General features: G+C 32.9%; 2 protein-coding genes across 2 annotated transcripts; both read left to right on the plus strand.

The window, feature by feature from the left end:
- The first annotated feature begins 12,118 nt into the window (after positions 1-12,118).
- LOC122301977 (desiccation protectant protein Lea14 homolog) lies at positions 12,119-13,385 on the plus strand. The gene is made up of 2 exons (XM_043113316.1): positions 12,119-12,428; positions 12,970-13,385. Exons 1-2 carry the CDS (start codon positions 12,223-12,225, stop codon positions 13,217-13,219), a joined length of 456 nt encoding a protein of 151 aa, XP_042969250.1. The 5' UTR covers positions 12,119-12,222; the 3' UTR covers positions 13,220-13,385.
- Positions 13,386-19,505: 6,120 nt separating this feature from the next.
- LOC122301978 lies at positions 19,506-20,480 on the plus strand. The gene has a single exon (XM_043113317.1). It carries the CDS (start codon positions 19,585-19,587, stop codon positions 20,311-20,313), a length of 729 nt encoding a protein of 242 aa, XP_042969251.1. The 5' UTR covers positions 19,506-19,584; the 3' UTR covers positions 20,314-20,480.
- Positions 20,481-21,740: the final 1,260 nt, after the last annotated feature.

Raw genomic sequence — 21,740 nt, forward strand, 5'->3', positions numbered from 1 at the left:
TATTTTTCCAACGTCACGCCTCTCGTAGTGCCTCGACCTTGACGAGATTGTACTATGAAGTCATCATGATATATAACATTGTAATCAATTTTCTATTATAATATTAATTAATAACTTTTATGACTATTAAAATTTTACCTTGTTCTGTAGAGTCAATCTCTAATGGTGAGTCTGAAGGAGAGCTAGGAACAGGTAGATATGGGTTGCGAACTTCTTTTCTCTTCGGAGGCATAATTTCAAAAAACTGATACAATATTCATTAAGTAAAATAGTGCTCATCATCGCGTAATGTGAAAACATAATATATCGTTTGGATTATTGGCATGCATTTGTACAACCTACATATTAAGTAAAGCTTCTATTATATCAATAAAAAAAACAATCAATATTTTTTGATGTATTGAATGAGTGTCGCATATGTAATGTCATTACCCATTGTTCAAATCATCTTGGGAACTTCTCTTAATTCCTTTGGTCTATATCATTTACTCCTAATTCTTTGAGCATGTTAATATGATCACTGAAATTAATGAGTACCACATGTATTTTATATTCATAGAATTTTGCGAAAGTAAATGAGCGAATATTAAATTAAGAAAAGCTTAATACTTACTTTAAGTAATTCTCTATCTCAGGGCAATTGTTCAGCACATACCACTGAGTTTTCTCAAACTCTCTTCCACATAAGTCATAACCACGCACTGCACCAAGTGAACGTACTTGTTGGGAAAACACGGAAAACACATTTCGTTGTCTTGCTCTGTCAACATCAAAGTTTTTTTCTGGCCGATCAAACCTAGTGTCAACTCCGTGGAAATATTTGGAACATAAGGTATGCCACTCATCATCAATATATGCTTCTGCAATTGATCCTTCTGGGCGAGCCTTGTTACCAATTGTTCGTTTCAACTTCCCAATAAATCGTTCAATGGGATACATCCATCTATACTGAACTGATCTTACAAGTCGAGCCTCACGTGGCAAATGAACGATTAGGTGAACCATGACATCGAAAAATGACGGTGGGTAAATACTTTCTAGCTTACACAATATTATGAGAATTTTCCGTTCCATTCGATCCAAAGCTTCTACATTTAATGTCCGTGCACATAAGTCTTTGAAAAATAAACCTAACTCAGTCAAAGCCATGCGCACGTCTCTAGTCAAGTACCCACGGGTACCAATAGGCAAGATACGCTGCAAAAGGACATGACAATCATGACTTTTTAACCCAGTTATTTTCCAGTCATTTGTTCGCATACACCTTGTCAAATTCGAGGCATAACCATCCGGTAATTTAATTTTCATTATCCACTTACAAAAAGTAGCCCTTTTATTCCTTGACAATGTATATCACCCAATCGGCATGTAAATGGACGAACCATTTTCTTGCAATTGCATTTCCGGTCTTATTCCCAACCGCTTCAAATCCTTCCTTGAGTTTAATGTATCCTTCTTTTTTCCTTCAATTGACATCAATGTTCCCAATATGGATTCGCATATATATTTTTAATATGCATAACATCAAGACTATGCCGTAATTTTAATTTTGACCAATATGGAAGATCAAAAAATATACTCTTCTTAGTCCAATTCAACTTAGATGTAGCTCGTTTTTTCTTTCGATGCTTTTTACCAAATTTATTACAACCAACATCTACAAATTGTGCAAGTAAATCTTCACTAGACAAATATGGTGGAGGTTGGCCCCATTCAACAGTACCATCAAACATTTGTGAATTTCCCCACCATCTATGATCACCAGGTAAAAATCGACGATGACCCATGAAACATAATTTCCTCCCGTAAGTGAGCCATTCAGATTTAGTATGTTTGTTACAAGTTGGACATGCCATTTTTCCCTTAATACTCCAACCTGACAAGTTTCCATAAGCTGAAAAATCATTTATTGTCCATAAAACGGCATCATGCATCTTGAACGACCTGCCTGTTGATGAATCAAATGTGACAACCCCATTCTCCCACAAATCTTTCAATTCTGCAATCAATGGCTGTAAGTGTATTATCTTATGGCACTGCCTCCTTAAACAACTTGAGTAACATATTGACAGTCTTAATTGATAATCGACACATTGATTTTATGTGAAGCAGTCTTACGGTAAATGACAACTTACTGTGTCTTTTGCATCCTGGATATAGCTCACGTTGTGACTCATTCCACAATCATGCAAAAGTATTATGACCCCCATCATTTGAACTTGATGTGTCCGTACCACCTTCATTCATAAACATTCCCGCACCAATGTCACTTAACATTTCTTCCATATCCTCATCATATTCATCTCCAACAACATTTGGTTGTACATTTTCATCGATCTCTTCTTCTTCATGTGGAATATCGAATGAAGTTGGATATGGTTCGCCGTGTAAGACCCAATCAGTATAACCCTTGTCAATACCTTTCACAAACAGATGCTCTCACCAAGTCTATCTTATGAGAGCGCAAATTTATGCATTATTTACATGAGAATCTAATACGGCCATCACTATCACATGTACCCAATGCAAACTCTAAAAATTTCTTAACACCTTCAGTATATACGTTGTAATTCTGACCCAATCGATCGCTAACTCGCATCCAACTCTTATCCATGTTGACTATCTTCATTATAAACAATCACGTGTGCATCAACAAACAAGCATGTATCATGTATCAATCAAGGAGTATGCCACCTTACACCAGGTAGTTGGTCCTATCCTATTCGAAATTGTAAGATCATAGTCGCAAACCTATCCTTTATAATCTGTCACGTCCAACAAAATTTCGGCAGCATCTCCCCATAGTTCTCCAAATATGCTCGTCTGATTGTGTGCACCAACATTTAACACGTCCATACACCATCACCATCATGCATATTCGGAGAACAATGGATGAATGAATCTACCAAAATCTTAATGTTGGACGTATAACAGATATAGATCGATACTTTGTGAAAATGATCTTATAATTCCAAACTGTCCACTCTGGAAAATTCAAGAGTTATCAATCTTTCAATTCATCCAGATTGATAACTCTCGAACGGGTCTAAGGTTTATTTTGATGAACAAGCAATACAAGATATGCTAACATGTATCCTACAAACAATGCAAGAAATGCTAATTAAAAGTCAATTGATTAAATTAAATAGTTAGTAAACAAATATTATTAAATCTTAACTACTTGTATTTTAATTCCAAACCTTAAATTTATTAATTTAAATAGTTAGTATTTAAGTATTATTAAATCTAGAATATTTGTATTGTAATTCCAAACTTTAATTTTATTAATTTAAATAGTTACTATTTAAATATTATTAAATCTTAACTATTTGTATTGTAATTCCAAACTTTAATTTTATTAATTTAAATAGTTACTATTTAAATATTATTAAATCTTAACTATTTGTATTTTAATTCATGACTTTAATTTTATTAATTTAAATAGTCACTATTTAAATATTATTGGAATTAACTATTTGTATTTAAGTATTATTAATTCTTAACTATTTGTATTTTAATTAACCTTCAATTCATTAATGGAGAATATTAAGTATTTAAGTAATATTAAATCTTAATTATTTGTATTTTTTTAAAATTCAGTTGATTAATTTAAATTTTAAGTATATGTTCAATTATAAACTCTTAATTATTTGACAATTAAACTAAATTCATATACTTAACATTTTAACACTGACCAACATAATGTTCAAACGGTTAACTTGACCGTTCGAACATATGACGCATGTTCAAACGGTAAATGTGTACCATTCGAACGGGTCTGGAACAGATTTCAGTCTTGTTCAACCTTCGAAAACCCCAACATATATTAAACTCATTACATCAAACGAAAGCACAATATCACAAATTCAGTGTAGCAAACGAAAACACTTATATTCAAATCAAAATGAGTCAAAGATAGCATAAATACCTGATTTTGATAGATGAAATTGCAAGAGTATACGTAATGCCCAAAACCTTGAAAAAGCTCTTCAAAAAACAGTACAAATAACCCCTTAATCTGAAAATATACAAAATGGATGAATGCAAAAAATATTTGGGGGCTGGATTGAGAGAGAATGACACTGGTTATATGGGAAATGAACTGGGAGTGATTTTGGGAGCAGTGAGACGAGCGCGAGATTGTAAGGTTTTGTAGTCTAAATATAGAACATTTGCGTTTGAACAGTAACTTACTAACCGTTCGAACATGAAATTATTTTGTGGGAAAGTTTTCCTCCATGATTTTAACGTTCGAACGTGAAATATTTAGTTTGAACGTTAATATCCCGGGTAAAAAACGTTTGAACGCATAATAGTACGCGTTCGAACGATACTCAAACTCAAATTTTTATTCGATTAAAAATTGGATTTGCATATCTTTATTACTATATATGTTAATATGTTAATATTTTTTAAGAATTATTTTTAAAAAATGCATATCTTATTCACTGCAGAGTCTCTTTGCTATACGATTGTTTAGTTTAATTTAATGAACAACTTGACATCAATAGCTATAATATATATGCTTGATTATATATTATAATCAAATATTACTATATATGTTAATATGTTAATATATCCTAATATATATAACATATATACTATCATATAATATAATGTCATCTATAGTGCTAGAATAGAGAGTGTTAGTTAGTTAGCTTATAATTAAAATATAATTAGCTTAATATACTAAACAACTCATAACATGCATATAACATATAACACTATTATATGTTACCTAATATTATTATATAGAGAACTCTATATAGTATACTATATTATACTACAACATATTTCCAATACTATATATAAGTTAATATAATATAATATAATATTATTACCTAAATGAAAATATACTATATACTATATTATAAATAATAAATATAGTAATAATGAAAAATTATTACTATAATAAACAAATATTTTAATAATAACCGTAATTGGCTATAAATTACAGTTAATACGTTCGAACGGTATTAACTTACCGTTCGAACGATATTGCATATATAAAGTACCCCGGACGTCATTTTCATGGAAGCCAAACGTGTGCATTACGTGGTTCTCCGCCGTTAACCGTCGATCTCCACCGTTCAACGCCGTCTTCTCTGACGTAAATAGTACCCACTTGAAACCAATCAATCTAGGCACCAGTATTCTTCTTTTTCAAAGCATTTTACCGTTTAGATTTAGGTTTTGATGGATTATTTGTTTGAATTAGGATAAACTCATTTTTTCATCAATACTCACCGTAGATTTGCTTTAATCCTTTGTATGAATGTTTATTTAGCTTTGCATTTGATTTATTTGGGTGAAAAATCCATGGAATCAAAGGATTCCATGGATTTCAATGGCTGAATCGACTCGACCTGGAATCTGAATCGATTCGAATATAGTTCGAACGCTACAGAAAGCATTCGAATGATATTCACTAACCGGTTGAACGTTCAAACGTTCATCCAACCATTCAACCGTTAATCAAAACCGTTTGAACGGTGTTTCAATGTTTGAACATTGTTTGAGACGTTCAAACGTTTGGGCCAAGTAATAACCTGTTTGACCGTTCATTTAGACGTTTGAACATTAGATTGACCGTTCGACCTATACGTTGGGTGTTCAAACGGTAAACGTTAAACATTCGAACGTTGTTTTACATGTTCAAAGGTATAGTTTTACCGTTCGATCATTATTCTAGAAGTTCGAACGGTATAAACTCATTTTAGTAATATTTGTTAATTGTTTTTTTTCCATATTATAGTTCCAATCAATTTTAATTAAAAATAATTTCTATATTATAATACAATTAATATCATAATTTAAAAATATAAAATGTAATATTAATATTTCTATTAATATTAATCATATTAATATTAAATAAAGTGATATTATTTATTAAAAGTTATTTTGTTCACAATGTCTCACTTTATTAAATTGATATTCCTTGATGTATAATGTGAATAGTTATTTAATGTATTTTTATTGTTAATATTGTGTATCTAATTTTTAATTGTAAATTTCAAGTTGATTATAATGTCTTCTTCTAGGGCGGGACGTAAGCGATGCAATGTTGGTGAGACTAGTAGTGGTCCAGTCAGGGAAAGGACTGTTTCACTGGAGCGACCAGTGAAGATTTCTGATTTCTAGAGTCTTGTCTGGGAGGGTCATTCACTGCCAACAGTTTTCAGCAATCGTGGTTGGGGACCTATCCTAGACGCATGAGAGGAAGCATGGGAGCCAGTCTCCTATATTGATATTGTTGCTGAATTCTATAGAAAGCTCGGTAGTGCCAGCTCTGATGACGGAGTGGCCTACAGGATATCCGTCTGAGGAGTACCTGTTGTATTTTCACAGGTACTACTTGCTGAGCATATCAGTATTCCTATGTTGCCAGATGCATATCCGAATGTGGTGCTTAGAGAGTCTGATCCTTCAGCTGAGGCGGAGACAGCTGAGGAGGAGGCATCAGTTTATACTGATGAGGTCGATACCCTTGCTGATCATGAGGTGAGGGATTTGGTTGTTGGTCCAGATGCTCCACCGTATGACGGGATGAAAAGCATCAAACAGGCAGATTTATCCTCTTTCTTCAAGATTTTGAATTTGATAATTGCCAACAACATTGACCCTCGGTAGCATAAGACAGAGGTTGGCATTGATCGGACGAAATTTATGATACGGGTTGCTCGTGGCATTCCTATCGACTTGGTGGGGGTATATATTCGATAGGATTCGATCAGAGTCTCGATACATTTTGATGGATATACTGCCGTTTGGGATCCTGATCACCCGATTTCAACTGTTTGCTTGTGTTGTGCCTGATGTTGCCGAGCGTAAACGAGAGCCAATGGGATCGATAAACAGCACCACCCTCTCATGCAGCACAGGACACTCGAGACTGTGTCTTCATGGACATGTTGCAGATCAGGTTGATCCTCAGAGAGATGCAGAGCCGGGAGATCATGGAGTATCAGCTGTTGGGACATCCACACAGGTCGAAGCATCAGTAAATAATGTTACTCGTGAGGAGATGAACGAGATTGTGCGTGCAGCGATCAGCGAACAGACATCAGCGGTGATTGATGCAGTATGTACGGTCCATTCTGCTGTGTCTGTGCTTCGTACACATATTGATGCCATGTCTGTGACTCAGGTCACCATCTGTACTCAACTGACACAAATAGAGGAACGTATAGCTGCAGTCGAGGAAGTGTGCAAAGACTTGAGTCTTAATTAGTACCTTCTATTGTTGTTTCTTTTATTTAGTTTTTGTTTTAAGTATGGACAATATTTTGTATTTTGTAAATTCAGTATTTAACTATGAAATAGTATTATTTTATATTTTCTAAACTAATTATTAATTTATATTATTCCTATTATTTAATTAACCAATTTCTTATATTTACTAGTTAATATAAATATAATTCTGTAAAAAAATAAAAAATTGGTTACCCCTGGTCACCGTTCGAACGATAAAAAATAAAAAATTAACGTTCGAATGATAAAATCAGTTTCCCTCTAAAAAAATTTTACTTAACGCGCCAAAATTACGTTCAAACGATAAAATTTATACGTTCGAATGGTATACATTTAGTGTTTGAACATTTAACTAATTTGGGACAAAATATTTCGTCCCTAACTAGACCGTTCGAACGGTCTGGACTATCCATCATTTTTTGGGAATGAAATTCATATTTCATTCCAAAATCTAACCTTTTTGGGATGATTTTCATTTCGTCCCAAACCAAAATCGTCCCAAAATCAATTTTTTGTTGTAGTGGTTGTACCTGACATCAAGAAAAATCGATCTCTGCGAGGAAACTTACTAACTTTTCTTCTTGTACTATTGAATTTATTTGAGTGAAAATATTATAAATATCTATGAACAAACTTACCAATGTTAAATAAAATTAATTCAAATTATTTCAAAAAAAGGAATTCCCATAAATCTTAATATATATTTGCTCGTCTTACAGTCTACGTCATTTTGTTATTTGCACATCTCAGTTACTTAGGAGGCTACTAAAGCCTTCCAAAAGTCTCTACGCTTCAAAATCAATAAATCTAGATGGTTTCTTTAGGAAATTGTAAAGAGATGAGATTTTTTCTTTTGTACGTTCACTTTTTCACTCTTATTTCATTTAATGTATATAAAACTTTTATTTAAAGAGTTTTCTCATGGGAGGTTAATTAACTTCCTTGAAATTAAGTTTAATTCCTTGAAATTAAGTAGTAATGGTGGGGAGTTAATTAATAACCTCCCCACCCATGTGGACACAACATGGACCATGGGCTACCCACTACCAACATCTCCCACTTGTCTACAATAAGTACTATGCCCATTAACAATCTCCTCTTGATCTCTTAATCAATTATCTCTCATACAAAAAATGAAGTGTGCAACCTGATGAGAAGACAAAGGATAGGAGTACTACATTAAGTCACCATCATACTAACATAATACATAATTCATAATATCTCATCTATGTACTAGACTATTTGATCTTAATAGGTCAAGGGTCCTTAATCCCTCATGAATTTATAACTCAAAGCAATTATTGACCTCATATTATAGAATATACTCATAATTATATCGAGTCAAAACAACATAATCGCGCTGGTTATGAGACAGAAAATAGCAAGTAAGAGTAAAAACCATCTTCCTTAGACACTAATGTCAATTCAATTAGACTTGACTGTTTTCCTAGACATATTCCGCAAGACTGCATCATTCATGGTCCTAAGAAAACATGTTAAAGTAGTAACATCAAGTTTTCATTTCATGACATAGTTCCAGGTTCAAGAGCATAGGAATATATCATTTATTGATCTATTAGGGCTCGCATAGTAATGGAGCAAGGGACTATCCAATCACTCCCTAATATGGTTATCTATAGCACATACAATATGAAATATATGTTACAGTAGAACTTTCACTTATTTGGGCTTGTCACATTCAAACACCTTAGGAATTTTAGTGCATGTTTGGGATTGCAGTAGAAAATATAACTTATAACTTTAGGACTTATAACTTATAACTTAAGTAACAAGTACTACTATTAAAAGTTTATTTATTGTTTGGTAACCATATGTTTAAAACACTTTCAAACATATCACATATGGTTGGAAACAAATTAAAAAAATATTGTTTGAGGTAGAAATGACGATACTTTGAGTTTTTAAAAATTATGATCATATCCTTAAAAGTTTAAAAATTGGTAATTATCTAAAAATTATACCGGTATTTTCACACATTGACAGTCTTTTTAAAATTTAAACTATATTCCGGGTTATTAGGAAAAATGCATTTAAAGAAAAGCACCAAAATGATACTTTTCCTCAAACATACTTTTTAGCTGATTTGATCAGATTAAAAAATACTTTAATATGTAACACCCAAACAATCTTTTTTAGTTAAAGAGCTTTTAAAGCTATTTAAGCACCTTTTAAGACTTTGAATGCAATCCCAAACAGGCCCTTAGTCTAGTCGTCATTAAGACACTCTAACTTGAGTTTCTTAACAAAGTCACTTATCTAACGCCTACCTAAGATCTCAGATTCCACTTTAATCGGGTTTCATGAAGTTGTAGAAATACTTTATATACGAATCTTGTAAATCCCATCTTAGCCAAGCTAAGCCAACATTTTTTAAATTTATCTTGAATGCTCAAATCATCAAGGTTTTTTTACTTGCTCACTTTCCAAGCGCCAAAGTAATTAATTTGTCTCATCTTACTTGCTATTCAAGTGCCAAGGTGATCATTCATGTGAGTGGACTAATCTTTTCTTGGTGACATATTTATAATGTGTGATTTTCACTTAGTATCAATTAATTCATAAGATGAGATAAACACAATAATCTCACTGCAATATATGCTAATAGTATCAAATGTACAATAAAGTCTAAAGTGTCATTTAGATAGTGAGTTGAGATGAAAGTTGAATGTTGAATAAAATATTGTTAGAATATTATTTTTTAATATTATTATTATTTTGAGATTTGAAAAGGTTGAATTGTTTATTATATTTTGTGTGAGAATTTGAGAAAGTTGTAAACATGAGATGAGACAATTAGGGGTGTAAAAAAAATGGTAAACTAGACTGGACCAAACTGAACCTGTGGGTTTGGTCTACTACTGAGTTTAGATCGATCCAGTACATGTTTTATTTTCCTTAAAACCAGTCAAAACATGTCCAGTTCTGGTTTTTCTTTTTCTAAAATTGGACCGACCAGACTAGTTTATGTATATATTTTTTAATTTTTTATATTGTATAAAATTTTTATATATAATATATAAAATAGTTTTGTATTATATGATAAATTAGTAATTAATATATTATTAAATTTTAAAATCTTATATCACTACAGTTTATTGTATTAATAATTATACTAATATTATATAGTGCATATTAATAGTTATACTAATACTATACCACTATATATTATAATATACTACAATATATTATAACTATAGTATAATATACTATATTATATATTATATAATATAGTATATTAAAATCAGAAAACAGGACCGAACCAGACCGAAACTAGTAAAACTAGAAGAACTAGTTTAAGGAGATAACTGGTACGGAATTGGTTCTTAAAAATGCAAAACCAGTTCATACCAGTTCGGTACCAAATTTTATCCAAAATCGGACCAAACCAGACCTGTTACACACCTAAAGATGAGAAGAAACACTTTTACTATTCAAACAGGACCAAGGTATCCTCAATACAATATATATCAAATTCAATGAAGTCCCAACCTCTTAACATGAGTTTAGAAAACATTTATACTAGTAGCCTTAGTAAGAGGATTAGCTACCATCTTACTAGTAGAGATATATTGTAGGATCACTTGACCTAGCGCAACAACATCTCTAATATAGTGAAAATGAATATCTATGTATTTGGTTCTGTCATGGTATTTGATATCCTTAGCATATGCAAAAACTACCATACTATTACTGTATATCTTAACGACTTCATCTGCAAGAGTTGTAGCCTCTAGGTGCTAAAAACATATCCTCAACAAAACAGCCTCTTGTACAACTGTTGAACAAGCAATGTACTCCGATACCATTGTGGACAAAGCAATGTATGATTGCTTCTTACTACACCAAGAAATAGCTCCCCCACTAAGCGTATTAACCCATCATGGATTTTCACTCATCTTTGTCACTAACCCAATCAGCATCACTAGAACCCTTTAGTCTCATATTTCCAACCTAATAGCAAAGAACAAGGTTTGTTGTCCCATGAAGGTATCGAAAAATCCTCTAAACTACTTGCCAATGAGCAAGCCTTGGGTTACTATGATAACGACTAACCAATTTAACTGCGAAACAAATATTAAGTCGTGTACACAACATAGTATACATCAGACTTTCAATTCCATTTGCATAAAGAGCTTTAGTTATTTCTTTCTTTTTCTCATCATTCTAGGGCAATGTTCTCAGGTCAAAGTATAACATTTCTCAATTGGAGTGTCTATAGGTTTGAAATTGTGCATACTAAATCGTTAATTTTCTTAATGAAAGTAAGTCTTTTGAGACAAACCAATAAACTTCTTAGATTGATCTCTTGAGATTTTAACTCCTAATACATAATTTACTTCATCGATATCTTTTATCTCAAAAGTAGAATAACCAATCTTTTATAGTGACAATTATCTACATATCATTTCCAGTTAAACTGTCCGGTCTAGTTTGATATTTTGATGAACCCAAAGAATCGATCAACAGTGTACGATAGGGTGTACGGACACCACATGTCAGATAAGAGAACTGTTATATAGACAAAGAGATTATATAAAAATAAATTTGTAAATTAACTTAATTTCAAAGAATTAATTAAATCTACTTTTATAATAAAAAATAATTTAATAATATAATATAATATATTAAATCACATCAATTTATAAATTTACGTTACATTCGCACGATATCACTATTCCGATCCAATTTGAACAGATTTAAAAAACAAAAGCAAAAACGTGTCGCCTGCACCAACGCGTTGGAGCCGCAGGTCTTACGTGTTACGAATCCACAGTTTTGTCGCATATACATAATATATTATATATATATATATATATATATATCTACGTACACGCATATATGTTTATCTCCCTCTGAAAATTCTGTGCAAGAAGCTAGATCGATCTAAAGTGGGTCAAACTATCTCATTTTCTCCATCCCTTCCGCGATCTCTACGTATCTCATTACCAAATGGCGGACCTGGTGGACAAGGCCAAGAACTTCGTGGCAGAGAAGTTGGCTAACTTCAAGAAGCCAGAGGCCAGCATCACCGACGTTGATTTCAAGCGCCTTAGCCTTGATTCTGTCGAGTACCTTGCTAAGGTCTCCGTCGACAACCCCTACGGCCATGACCTCCCCATCTGCGAGATCTCTTACACCCTCAAGAGTGCTGGCAGGTTTGATTATCTCCTCCTCCTCATCATCATCATCCCTTTTTAATCCCTTGATATATTCGTTTTCTTTTTAATTAGTTTCTAGGTAAGATTTAGCATTAATGGTGTTTTTCAAGAGATCAAACATTAACTCCAGCGAGCGAGCTCATGCCATTTGAGTTTTGGTCTGTTTTGAGTAGAGTTCTTTTGGGTTGATTATAGATAGATTTAGTCTAATGGATTTAATATTAATCAAAGTGAACGAAATCTTACTGCAAAACTCATATGCAGATGAACTTTCCGTGCCACCTGCGAGGGTGCTCATGCCATGGTTCAGTTTAGATCTGAAACGATCGAGTCCTGTTTTGAGAGGAATTTTTTGGCTTGTTTTTCATTTGCTTGAATTTCACATAATGTTTCACGTGATCATTTTTACGTCAACCCAACTTCGATATTTTATATATATATATATAAAAGCAAACTCATGAACAAAACTTTGCTGCAAGACTCACACTTAAATGAACTATTCTTGGCATCTTTTTGCGTGTTTGTGATGGCGGACCAGGGTGATTGCATCGGGGACGATGCCGGACCCAGGATCACTGAAGGCGAGCGACACGACATTGCTGGAGGTGCCAGTGAAGGTGCCGCACAGCATATTGGTGAGCTTGGCAAAGGACGTTGGTGCAGATTGGGACATAGACTATGAGTTGGAATTGGGTCTCACCATTGATCTTCCCATCATTGGAAACTTCACCATTCCTCTCTCCACCAAGGGAGAGATCAAGCTCCCCACCATCTCTGACATCTTCTAAGTCTCTCTTTTAAGTTTCATTTGTATTTTTCTCACCTTGGCTTTGCTCTATCCTCTGGATGTGATGGTTGTGGAATACAAAACTTCAGTCTAATGTTTTTTTTTTCCCTATATTTCAGTTGAATATCCTAATGAACTATAGTAATCCATGAATTCCTTTTCAATTTTGTCTCATTTTTATGTTTGGAGATATAATCATGACCAAAATCTCATATGGTTTACATTAAATAGATATCATCCATTTCAAATGAAATGAAGAGGATTTTTTAGCATAAAAAACCTCACTAGTTATAAATGATAGCTCTTATCTAAGAAAAAGAACTCATATACGATGTTAGAATGATGGCTGATCTCGAACTTTCACTTGGGTGTATCAAATATCAACTCATTTATGAACTAAACTATTATATCCATGATAAGAGATTGTAAATATAAATAGCTCGTCTTCTTACGAAAGTCATGTTTCCATTTCAAATATAGAGAATTGAGCCTATGGGTTGAACAACTCTTGGGCCAAGTTTGTGACTATAAACCAATAAGCTTATGCAATATTCTTTACAAAATTATTGCCAAGACCCTTGTCGATAGACTTAAATTGGTGCTCAATGATATTATTTCCAAGAATCAGAGTGCATTTATCCCTACGAGACTTATTATTGATATCATAATGACAGCTTATGAAGCTCTTTACTCTATGAAAACGAGGCAGAGGGATAGAGTAAGAAGTATGGCCTTAAAATTAAATATGTCAAAAGCTTATGATAAAGTTGAATGGTCATACTTAGAGGCAGTGATGAATAAGTTGGGTTTTAGAGGTAGATGGGTGAAGTTGATTATGGAATGTGTCACTTCTGTATCTTATGCTGTCATGGTAAATGGGAAACCTAGTGGTGTAATTTTACCTACAAGAGGCTTAAGACAGAGAGATCCTTTATCTCCTTACTTATTTCTTCTATGTACTGAAGGGCTGAGGCATTAAAGATAGAGTTTGGTAAAAGATTAATAGCTGGAAAAACCAATTTACCTCTCCCTCAGGCAAGGAACTTTTGCTGAAAGTAGTCATTCAAGCTGTGCCTACTTACCATATGAATGTTTTCAAGTTACCTAAGAAATTATGTAAGGAGATAGTAGTTATGATGGCCACGTTTTGGTGGGACTTCAAACAAAATGACAAGAAGATGATTCACTGGTGAAGTTCGAGTAAGTTGGGGATCTCAAAAGTTGATGGGGGGTTGAGATTTAGAGAGCTAGAGAGTTTTAATCAAGCATTGCTAGCTAAGTAGTGTTGGAGAGTCATGATCACCCCAAACTCCATTGTAGCCAAGGTTTTGAAAGATAAATATTTCAAGCATACTGAACTTTTAAATGCTAAGCTTGGTAGAGGTCTCTTAAGGATTTGGAGAAGTCTATGGGGCTCTCTAGAGTTATTGAAGGAGGGACTCGTATGGAGGGTTGGAAATGGTGAGAGCATAAAAATATGTGGTGATAAGTGGATTCCAAAACCCTCATCCTTCTATATACAATCTCCAGTGAAGAACTTCCATGCTGATGCAAGAGTAAAGGAGTTGAAGATGCAGATTGTGGTAAATGGAATGAAGGTTTGATAAGGGGAACACATGAAGATGAGGCTGAGATTATTTGTGGCCTTCCTTTTAGTCAAACTGGTTTACAAGACAAGATGACTTGGGCTTCCACAAAAGATGGGATTTATAGTGTGAAAAGTACATACCATATGGACATGAGCAGGAAAAGAAAAGCTAAAGGGGGCTCCTATGGATTAAAGGAAGGAAAGGAAGGATGGAAGCTGTTATGGAACTTGAATGTTCCAGGTGTGGTGAAAATCTTTATGTGGAAACTTATTAACCATAGTCTGCCAACGAAGAGAAACTTGGCCAAAAAGAAGGTTGTGGAAAGTCCTAATTGCCCGATATATGAAAAGGAAGAGTAATCCATTTGCCATGCGGTTTGGAGTTGCAGTGCAGCTTTGGATGTTTGGGCAGAGGATTCTAGCCCCTTACAGAAGTGGACTGATAATGAGGAGGAGATGTTTACTGTTTAGGAGAAGATGGTTCTGAATTTACCATGTGAATAGTTAGAGCTAGTTGCTACAATCATGAGAAAGACATGGCTGCGAAGAAATGTTTTTGTCTTTGAGAAAAGATTTATTGGTCTTGATGTGGTCTTTAAACCGGCCAAAGAAAGTCTAGATGAGTTCAAACAAGCACATGGTAACCTTGGGAGGGAGCAAACTGTCAATGTAGTAAGGAGGGGTGCTAGATGGAAGGCTCTAGTGTATAGGTTTGTGAAAGCTAATTGGGATGCTGCTGTTGACTTGAAAAAAAAAAAAAAAAACGATGGGAATTGGAGTTGTCATTAGAGATGCAGAGGGTGAAGTATTGGTATCTTCATGCAAACCTAAGGAATTTGTTACTAACCCCATTTTAGCTGAGATCCAAGCATTATGGAGGGCTTTGAAGTTGTGTGCTAAATTGAACTTTGCAAAGGTCATCTTCGAAGGGGATGCACGCATTGGTTGTTATAAAAACTGTAAATAGTTCAGAAAGAAACTGGGAGTGACATGGACAGCTAGTAGAAGACATTAAAGGAGTTCTATAGAATAGTCAAGAATGGACCGTTCAACATACATATAGGGAAAGTAATAAAGTAGCTCATAATCTTGTTAAATTTACTCTTATTGTAAATAAGAAGCAGGTTTGGATAGAAAGTGGCCCATAGGGGTTTCATAGCTTTGTATTACATGACAAACTCTATGTTGGTTGATTCTTGATGAATATACAAAACATGGTTATTTTCCAACCAAAAAAAAAAAAATATGGAGTTGAGTAAGCACACACAAGTTCACTGACAGCAAGCAATATTATAATGCATTAATGCAATATGGTTTTTGTTAAGAGTTTTGTTATATACAAGCACAGTCGCATACTGATCTGTGTACCAATATTGATTCATTCATACTTAAAATTTAAATTAACATTATTTTCAATAAAATCTACTTTTTGACCAATCACATCACATTAGTGCACAATTATACTTGCAACTATATTTTTCCTTTTGTTAATACCATATATGCGTGTAGGTGTATGTATGTATGTATGAATGAATGAATGTTTAGATATTTACATGTATGTATGAATGAACGAGCTAAGCTAGCTTCTTATGGATGACTTGGTCAAAAATCATGAAACTGATATTGTTTAGAAGACGGTATATATAACCAATAACACCGTGGCTGGGTGATTGGTTGAGATTTAGGAGATTTTGTTGATCACATTTATCATTTCTAAGATTTTTATTTTATGGCCATGACATTAGTTACCAAACTTTGGAGATCTTGTGTATTCTTTTTTGGGTCTCACGAATATTTTAGTCGGTTGCGGGAGGAGTTTTATTACTTTTGGAAAATCTAAATCAGAGTACATTAGAAGCGATAGTATCTCTAACAATAAATTTTAGATCAGGTGTGATTGTTTCAGAGACTTTTTCACATTGTTGTTCATCTAAATTCTTTTCAGTGGAGGAGTATGCCTTGTGATAAAAACTAGAACATTACTCACATACTCCACAATCTAAATATCAGGACTATAGAGACACAATTTTTAAAGAGAGACTTATAGTGTTAAAAATCTGTCCATTTACTATCACACTAAGAGCATTGACAATGGTTCATCAAAGCCATATATAAAATTTAATAAAAAGTACATGTTTTTCATAAATCCAAAATCTCCATAGTCATAACCCCACCTTGGATTAGTTAAAATAATAATATAATATCATTATTTTAATAATAATATTTTTAATATTTTTTTTCATATTTTGTAATTAGACTAACCATATGTTAATTAATAATTTAATTTGATACTTAAATTATTGTTTTTCAACTAATTGTTTTGAATAAAATATCACCTTTAAAGACGAATAGTGGATCTTCAAATAAGAAGAAACATTTACATTTATTGTAGCTCATATCTCAAGTTTCTACTATTTGATTACTCCAATGCAAATGATTTCATCTACATTTCTTTAAATTTTAAAGATAAAGTGACATTTGACTAAACCAATACCAATGTTATAAGGGGAGAGGGGCTATATATAGTCTATGAAATTTGTAAATCCTAGTTGGGCTTAAATGTCCAGCCATTTAACCCACTTCACATGAAGAGTACTAAGGGGTGCCACCACTATCAAAAGGGAAAATACTTCATTGAAAATACTATTTGAACTAATTTAATATCAAAACACATTACTTTTTGACAAAAATATTAGCGATATAGAAAAGATCAACACCAATATTTTTAAAAATTCTATACGTCATATTATCATCATACTTTCATTCCATTATGACTTACGTAACACATTTATTATCGTTAAATGATAATTTATTGAAAGCTTTTATATTATCCAATATAATAATAAATATATCACTTCTTATTTAGTAGGATGAAAGTGAAATGAGAGTATGATATATCATTACTCATATTCAAACTTTTCCCGACCACCACGTACGTGGAATAGTATGTGATTGGAAATTCAAATTAGAATCCTCCATGACGAATTTCCAACTTATTATTTTCAACCAGGACATGGATTTTCCAATCCACACGTAGTTCCATGATATTCATGTCTATTGACTTGATCAAAGCTTGAAAACTTGAAAAGTCTGATCACCCGCAGCCGCGCTTTCTTTTCCCCACAATAGCATCATCTTTCGCATTTTTTTCCTCCGTTGGTCAAATAAAAAAACACGTTCGTACGAAGTTTTTTACCGTTGAAAGATAAAAAAAAAACTATATAAATAGGTTTCTCCAGAGATGCCGGCCAGGAAAGGAAGGTTATCCCGGTAAATAAAGAAGATAGGAGGGCAGGCAGGCATGCAGCAGTGTGGTTGGTGCAAGGTGGAATGTTTTGTCATATTATATAATATATATATGTAAGTCGCGAAAACATCATTATGAGCACTCTTGATATTAAAATTAATCTAAATCCCAGAAAAGGTAGACACACCACAATTGACATTACAAACAAGAGATTTGAAGATTCTATTACTTTAATTAATAGGGTCATGCGAAGAAAATTTAACTAATTTTATGAAAAAGGCGCATTTCAATTAAATTAAAAGTTATCGCCTATTAAATATACGGTGATTAGTATTTAGTAATGTTACATATAGTAATTTTAGGATGTATAAATTTTTTCTATTCCCTTTTAAAAAAAGAAAAAAAAAATCTATTCATCATTTTAATTCTCATTAACCTCTAATCATCTCATGATGTAGTATTAGATAATAGGTTCATTATAATAAATAGTTTTCAATCATCAAATAATATATCATAAGATGATAAGAAGATAATGAAAATTAAAATAACGAGTAACGGTCCTTTTAAAAAAAATGGAATCTAATATTAAAAAATAATTTTTTTTTTATGTAAATCTCGTATTTTTTTATTTTTATTTTTTAAATAATACGTGAGATTTTCAAATTATAAGGCAACAAATATCATTTTTACCATATTAAAATTACTTTTACACTATCAAGTTCACAATTCTTTATAGAACGAGTCATTGTAAAAGTCACTTTTATACACCGTTCCGGCGATTGTAAGCTGAGAAATATGACCCGGAAGTCAAATATTCAAACAGCTTCAAATTTTCTTGCGCAGTCTCCGCCGTTCTACTAATGTCCAAAGTATGTAGGAATTAAGCCTATGCACGCGACGACTCTCGCTAATCATCCACGGATTGGCAATACGTGACATGATCTTTAAATTTAGCAAGAATATATTGATATAAAATTAACGGATATTTTTAGAAAAGTATATTATTAATATGTTAAACCGGTTAAATTTAATAAATATTAATATTTTTTTTGTTAATAAATAGTTTTATTTTTTTAAAATATTGTGATTACTAATAAATATAAATTTTAACATTTACATGAAATTATATTAATCAAATCAAATGAATTATATACACATATTAGTTCAACACATTTAAATAAAAAGGGCTTAAATGAGTTTAGTTTTGTTGACATGATTTTAATTAATTTTTGAACGAATGATATGACACGAATTCATTATTTAAATGAATTGAATTAAAATTTTAAAATTTGACACATTTAAAAATTTAATTAATTGAATTTAACTTACAAATATAATCAAACGCTCGTAACTTGACACAACCCAAAACACGAATTACGAGTCAACCGTCATTCATCCGCACAGATTCACATGATCACCGGCCTGCATCATTAATTATAAAAGCACTACAACACACATAAAAAAAACCACTCCACAACAACTGCAAGTCTGCACCACCACTACTAGCTCCCCTCCCAACTTCTAGCTAGCCATGGCGGAGAAGAAGGAGCAGGCCAGACCGCTGGCCCAAGCCACAGACCGCCTTAGCAGCGGTGACGAGGCCAGACCACTGGCCCAAGCCACGGACCGCCTTAGCAGCGGTGACGGCGACGTGGAGGCCACCCTACGCAAACAAAAAACAAGGCGTAAAAGGTGTATGATTAAATGTTGCGGCTGTATCGTAGCGTCTGTGCTAATTCTAGTTGCGGTGATCTTGATTCTGATATTCACCGTTTTCCGGGTTAAGGACCCGACCGTCAAAATGAACAGGATCTCTGTCACCAGGTTGGAGCTGATCAACCGAATGACACTTGTGTTCGGCGTCAACATGTCGCTGGCAGCAGATGTGTCGGTCAAAAATCCGAACGTGGCGTCCTTCAAATATAAGAACACGACCACAACGTTGTTTTACCGAGACATGGTTGTGGGCGAGGTACAAACACCACCAGGGAAGGCAAAGGCAAGGCGAACCATGCATTTGAATGTAACAGCGGATATTGTCGTCGACCGCCTTATGTCCCAGTCCAATGTTCCAGATTTGCTAGCAGATGTGAGATCAGGGCTTTTGACTGTAGGAACCTATTCGATAATACCAGGGAGAGTGAAAATGTTGAGCATTATCAGTAAGCATGTTGTTCTGAGATTGAATTGCACCGTGACCGTCAATATTTCGAGCCTGACGATTCAAGATCTGGATTGCAAGCGGAAGGTTAGCCTTTAGGATATATACACAAATCCACTAAAAGTTTATTATATAAATTTATATAGTGATAAGATCATTTGTGCAAATTTAGGATGTAAAAGTCCTGCGTATTTTAATAAATTATACAAATATGAGATTTATATAAAAAAAATTAAATAAAGTGTACAAAATTTATACACCTTATGAATACTGTACGTAGCATTACACATATATATTGGGTAATTATATTTTGGATATTAGTGCTCTTTGTACACTTAATAATGTGTTTACCCATGCAGACTATTCATATTATTTCTAATTATTCACTACAAGTAAAATAATTATTTGTGACAAATTATATGAGATGAAAATAATTATTTATAATTAAAATAAATTCATTTAATAAAAAATAATCATTTTCACGAAAAATAATTATCCACAACTGAACAGTTTTCTTATAATAATTCTTTATGCATCGTTAATATTAGGTACTGTCATCAAATAGTTTAAGTACACAAATTACAACTAACTAAAAATATCCATATAAGTTAATTTCATTATTAACCTGTGTATTGTACTGTATTTTTCCTCTCTCCGCGTTTGTGTGAGTATATATATATATCATTAATAGGTTAGAGAGGTTGAGTAGTATGGCTCTATCCCTATATGTAGGGTGCTACCCCCACCTTACCCTCCCCTAGATTCCAAGACGGGTTGGTCCTCGACTCCTCAAGTCGGCCCTTTCCCCACCTGTGCACCTAGATGGGCCAAAAATTAATTTTATTTTTCTATTTTTTGTCGAGTGTAAGATGACAATTATAGGTATAGCCTAGATTATTTACAGCCGGCTGACGACCACAAGTATATGAAAGTTTTAGGCAATGTTTAGATGTCGAGATCATCAAATTATTTTAATTTATCTTAAATTAATTAATGAGACTCAATATTTTAATTTTTAATTTTTCATAAAAAGTAAAACACATCAACTTATTAATTTCATACATTTAAATATATTTTAATAAAATTTATAAAATATTATTATTTACAGATTAACTCAAATCATACAAAATAATTCAACATTTAAACGTAACTTTAATATGTTTCGACAATTGGATCATGGTGAGGAAGACAGTAATGACTAATTAGTCGAGCAGGACTTACTGATTCGGTAAGCTTGGTATGACCGATCAAGATCTGTAGACATTTCCTCTATTAAGAAACTAATGAAAACCCTCGCCGTCTCTCTATAGGGCGCTACAGGCAGGCGCTAGTCTTAAAAAATTAAAAACCTTATTAGATAGAATTAATTCAAAAGAAAAATGTTATAAAAAAAAATCTTATAATATATAATTATATTTAATATGTAATTTATTATTTTTATCATTTTATTTAAATACTTTCCTTAAAACATTTTTCAATTCTAAATTGTAGAAAGAGAGAGAGAGAGAGACAGAGAGAGAGAGAGA

This window comes from Carya illinoinensis, chromosome 2, assembly GCF_018687715.1.
Source record: "Carya illinoinensis cultivar Pawnee chromosome 2, C.illinoinensisPawnee_v1, whole genome shotgun sequence".
NCBI classification, from domain to species: domain Eukaryota; kingdom Viridiplantae; phylum Streptophyta; class Magnoliopsida; order Fagales; family Juglandaceae; genus Carya; species Carya illinoinensis.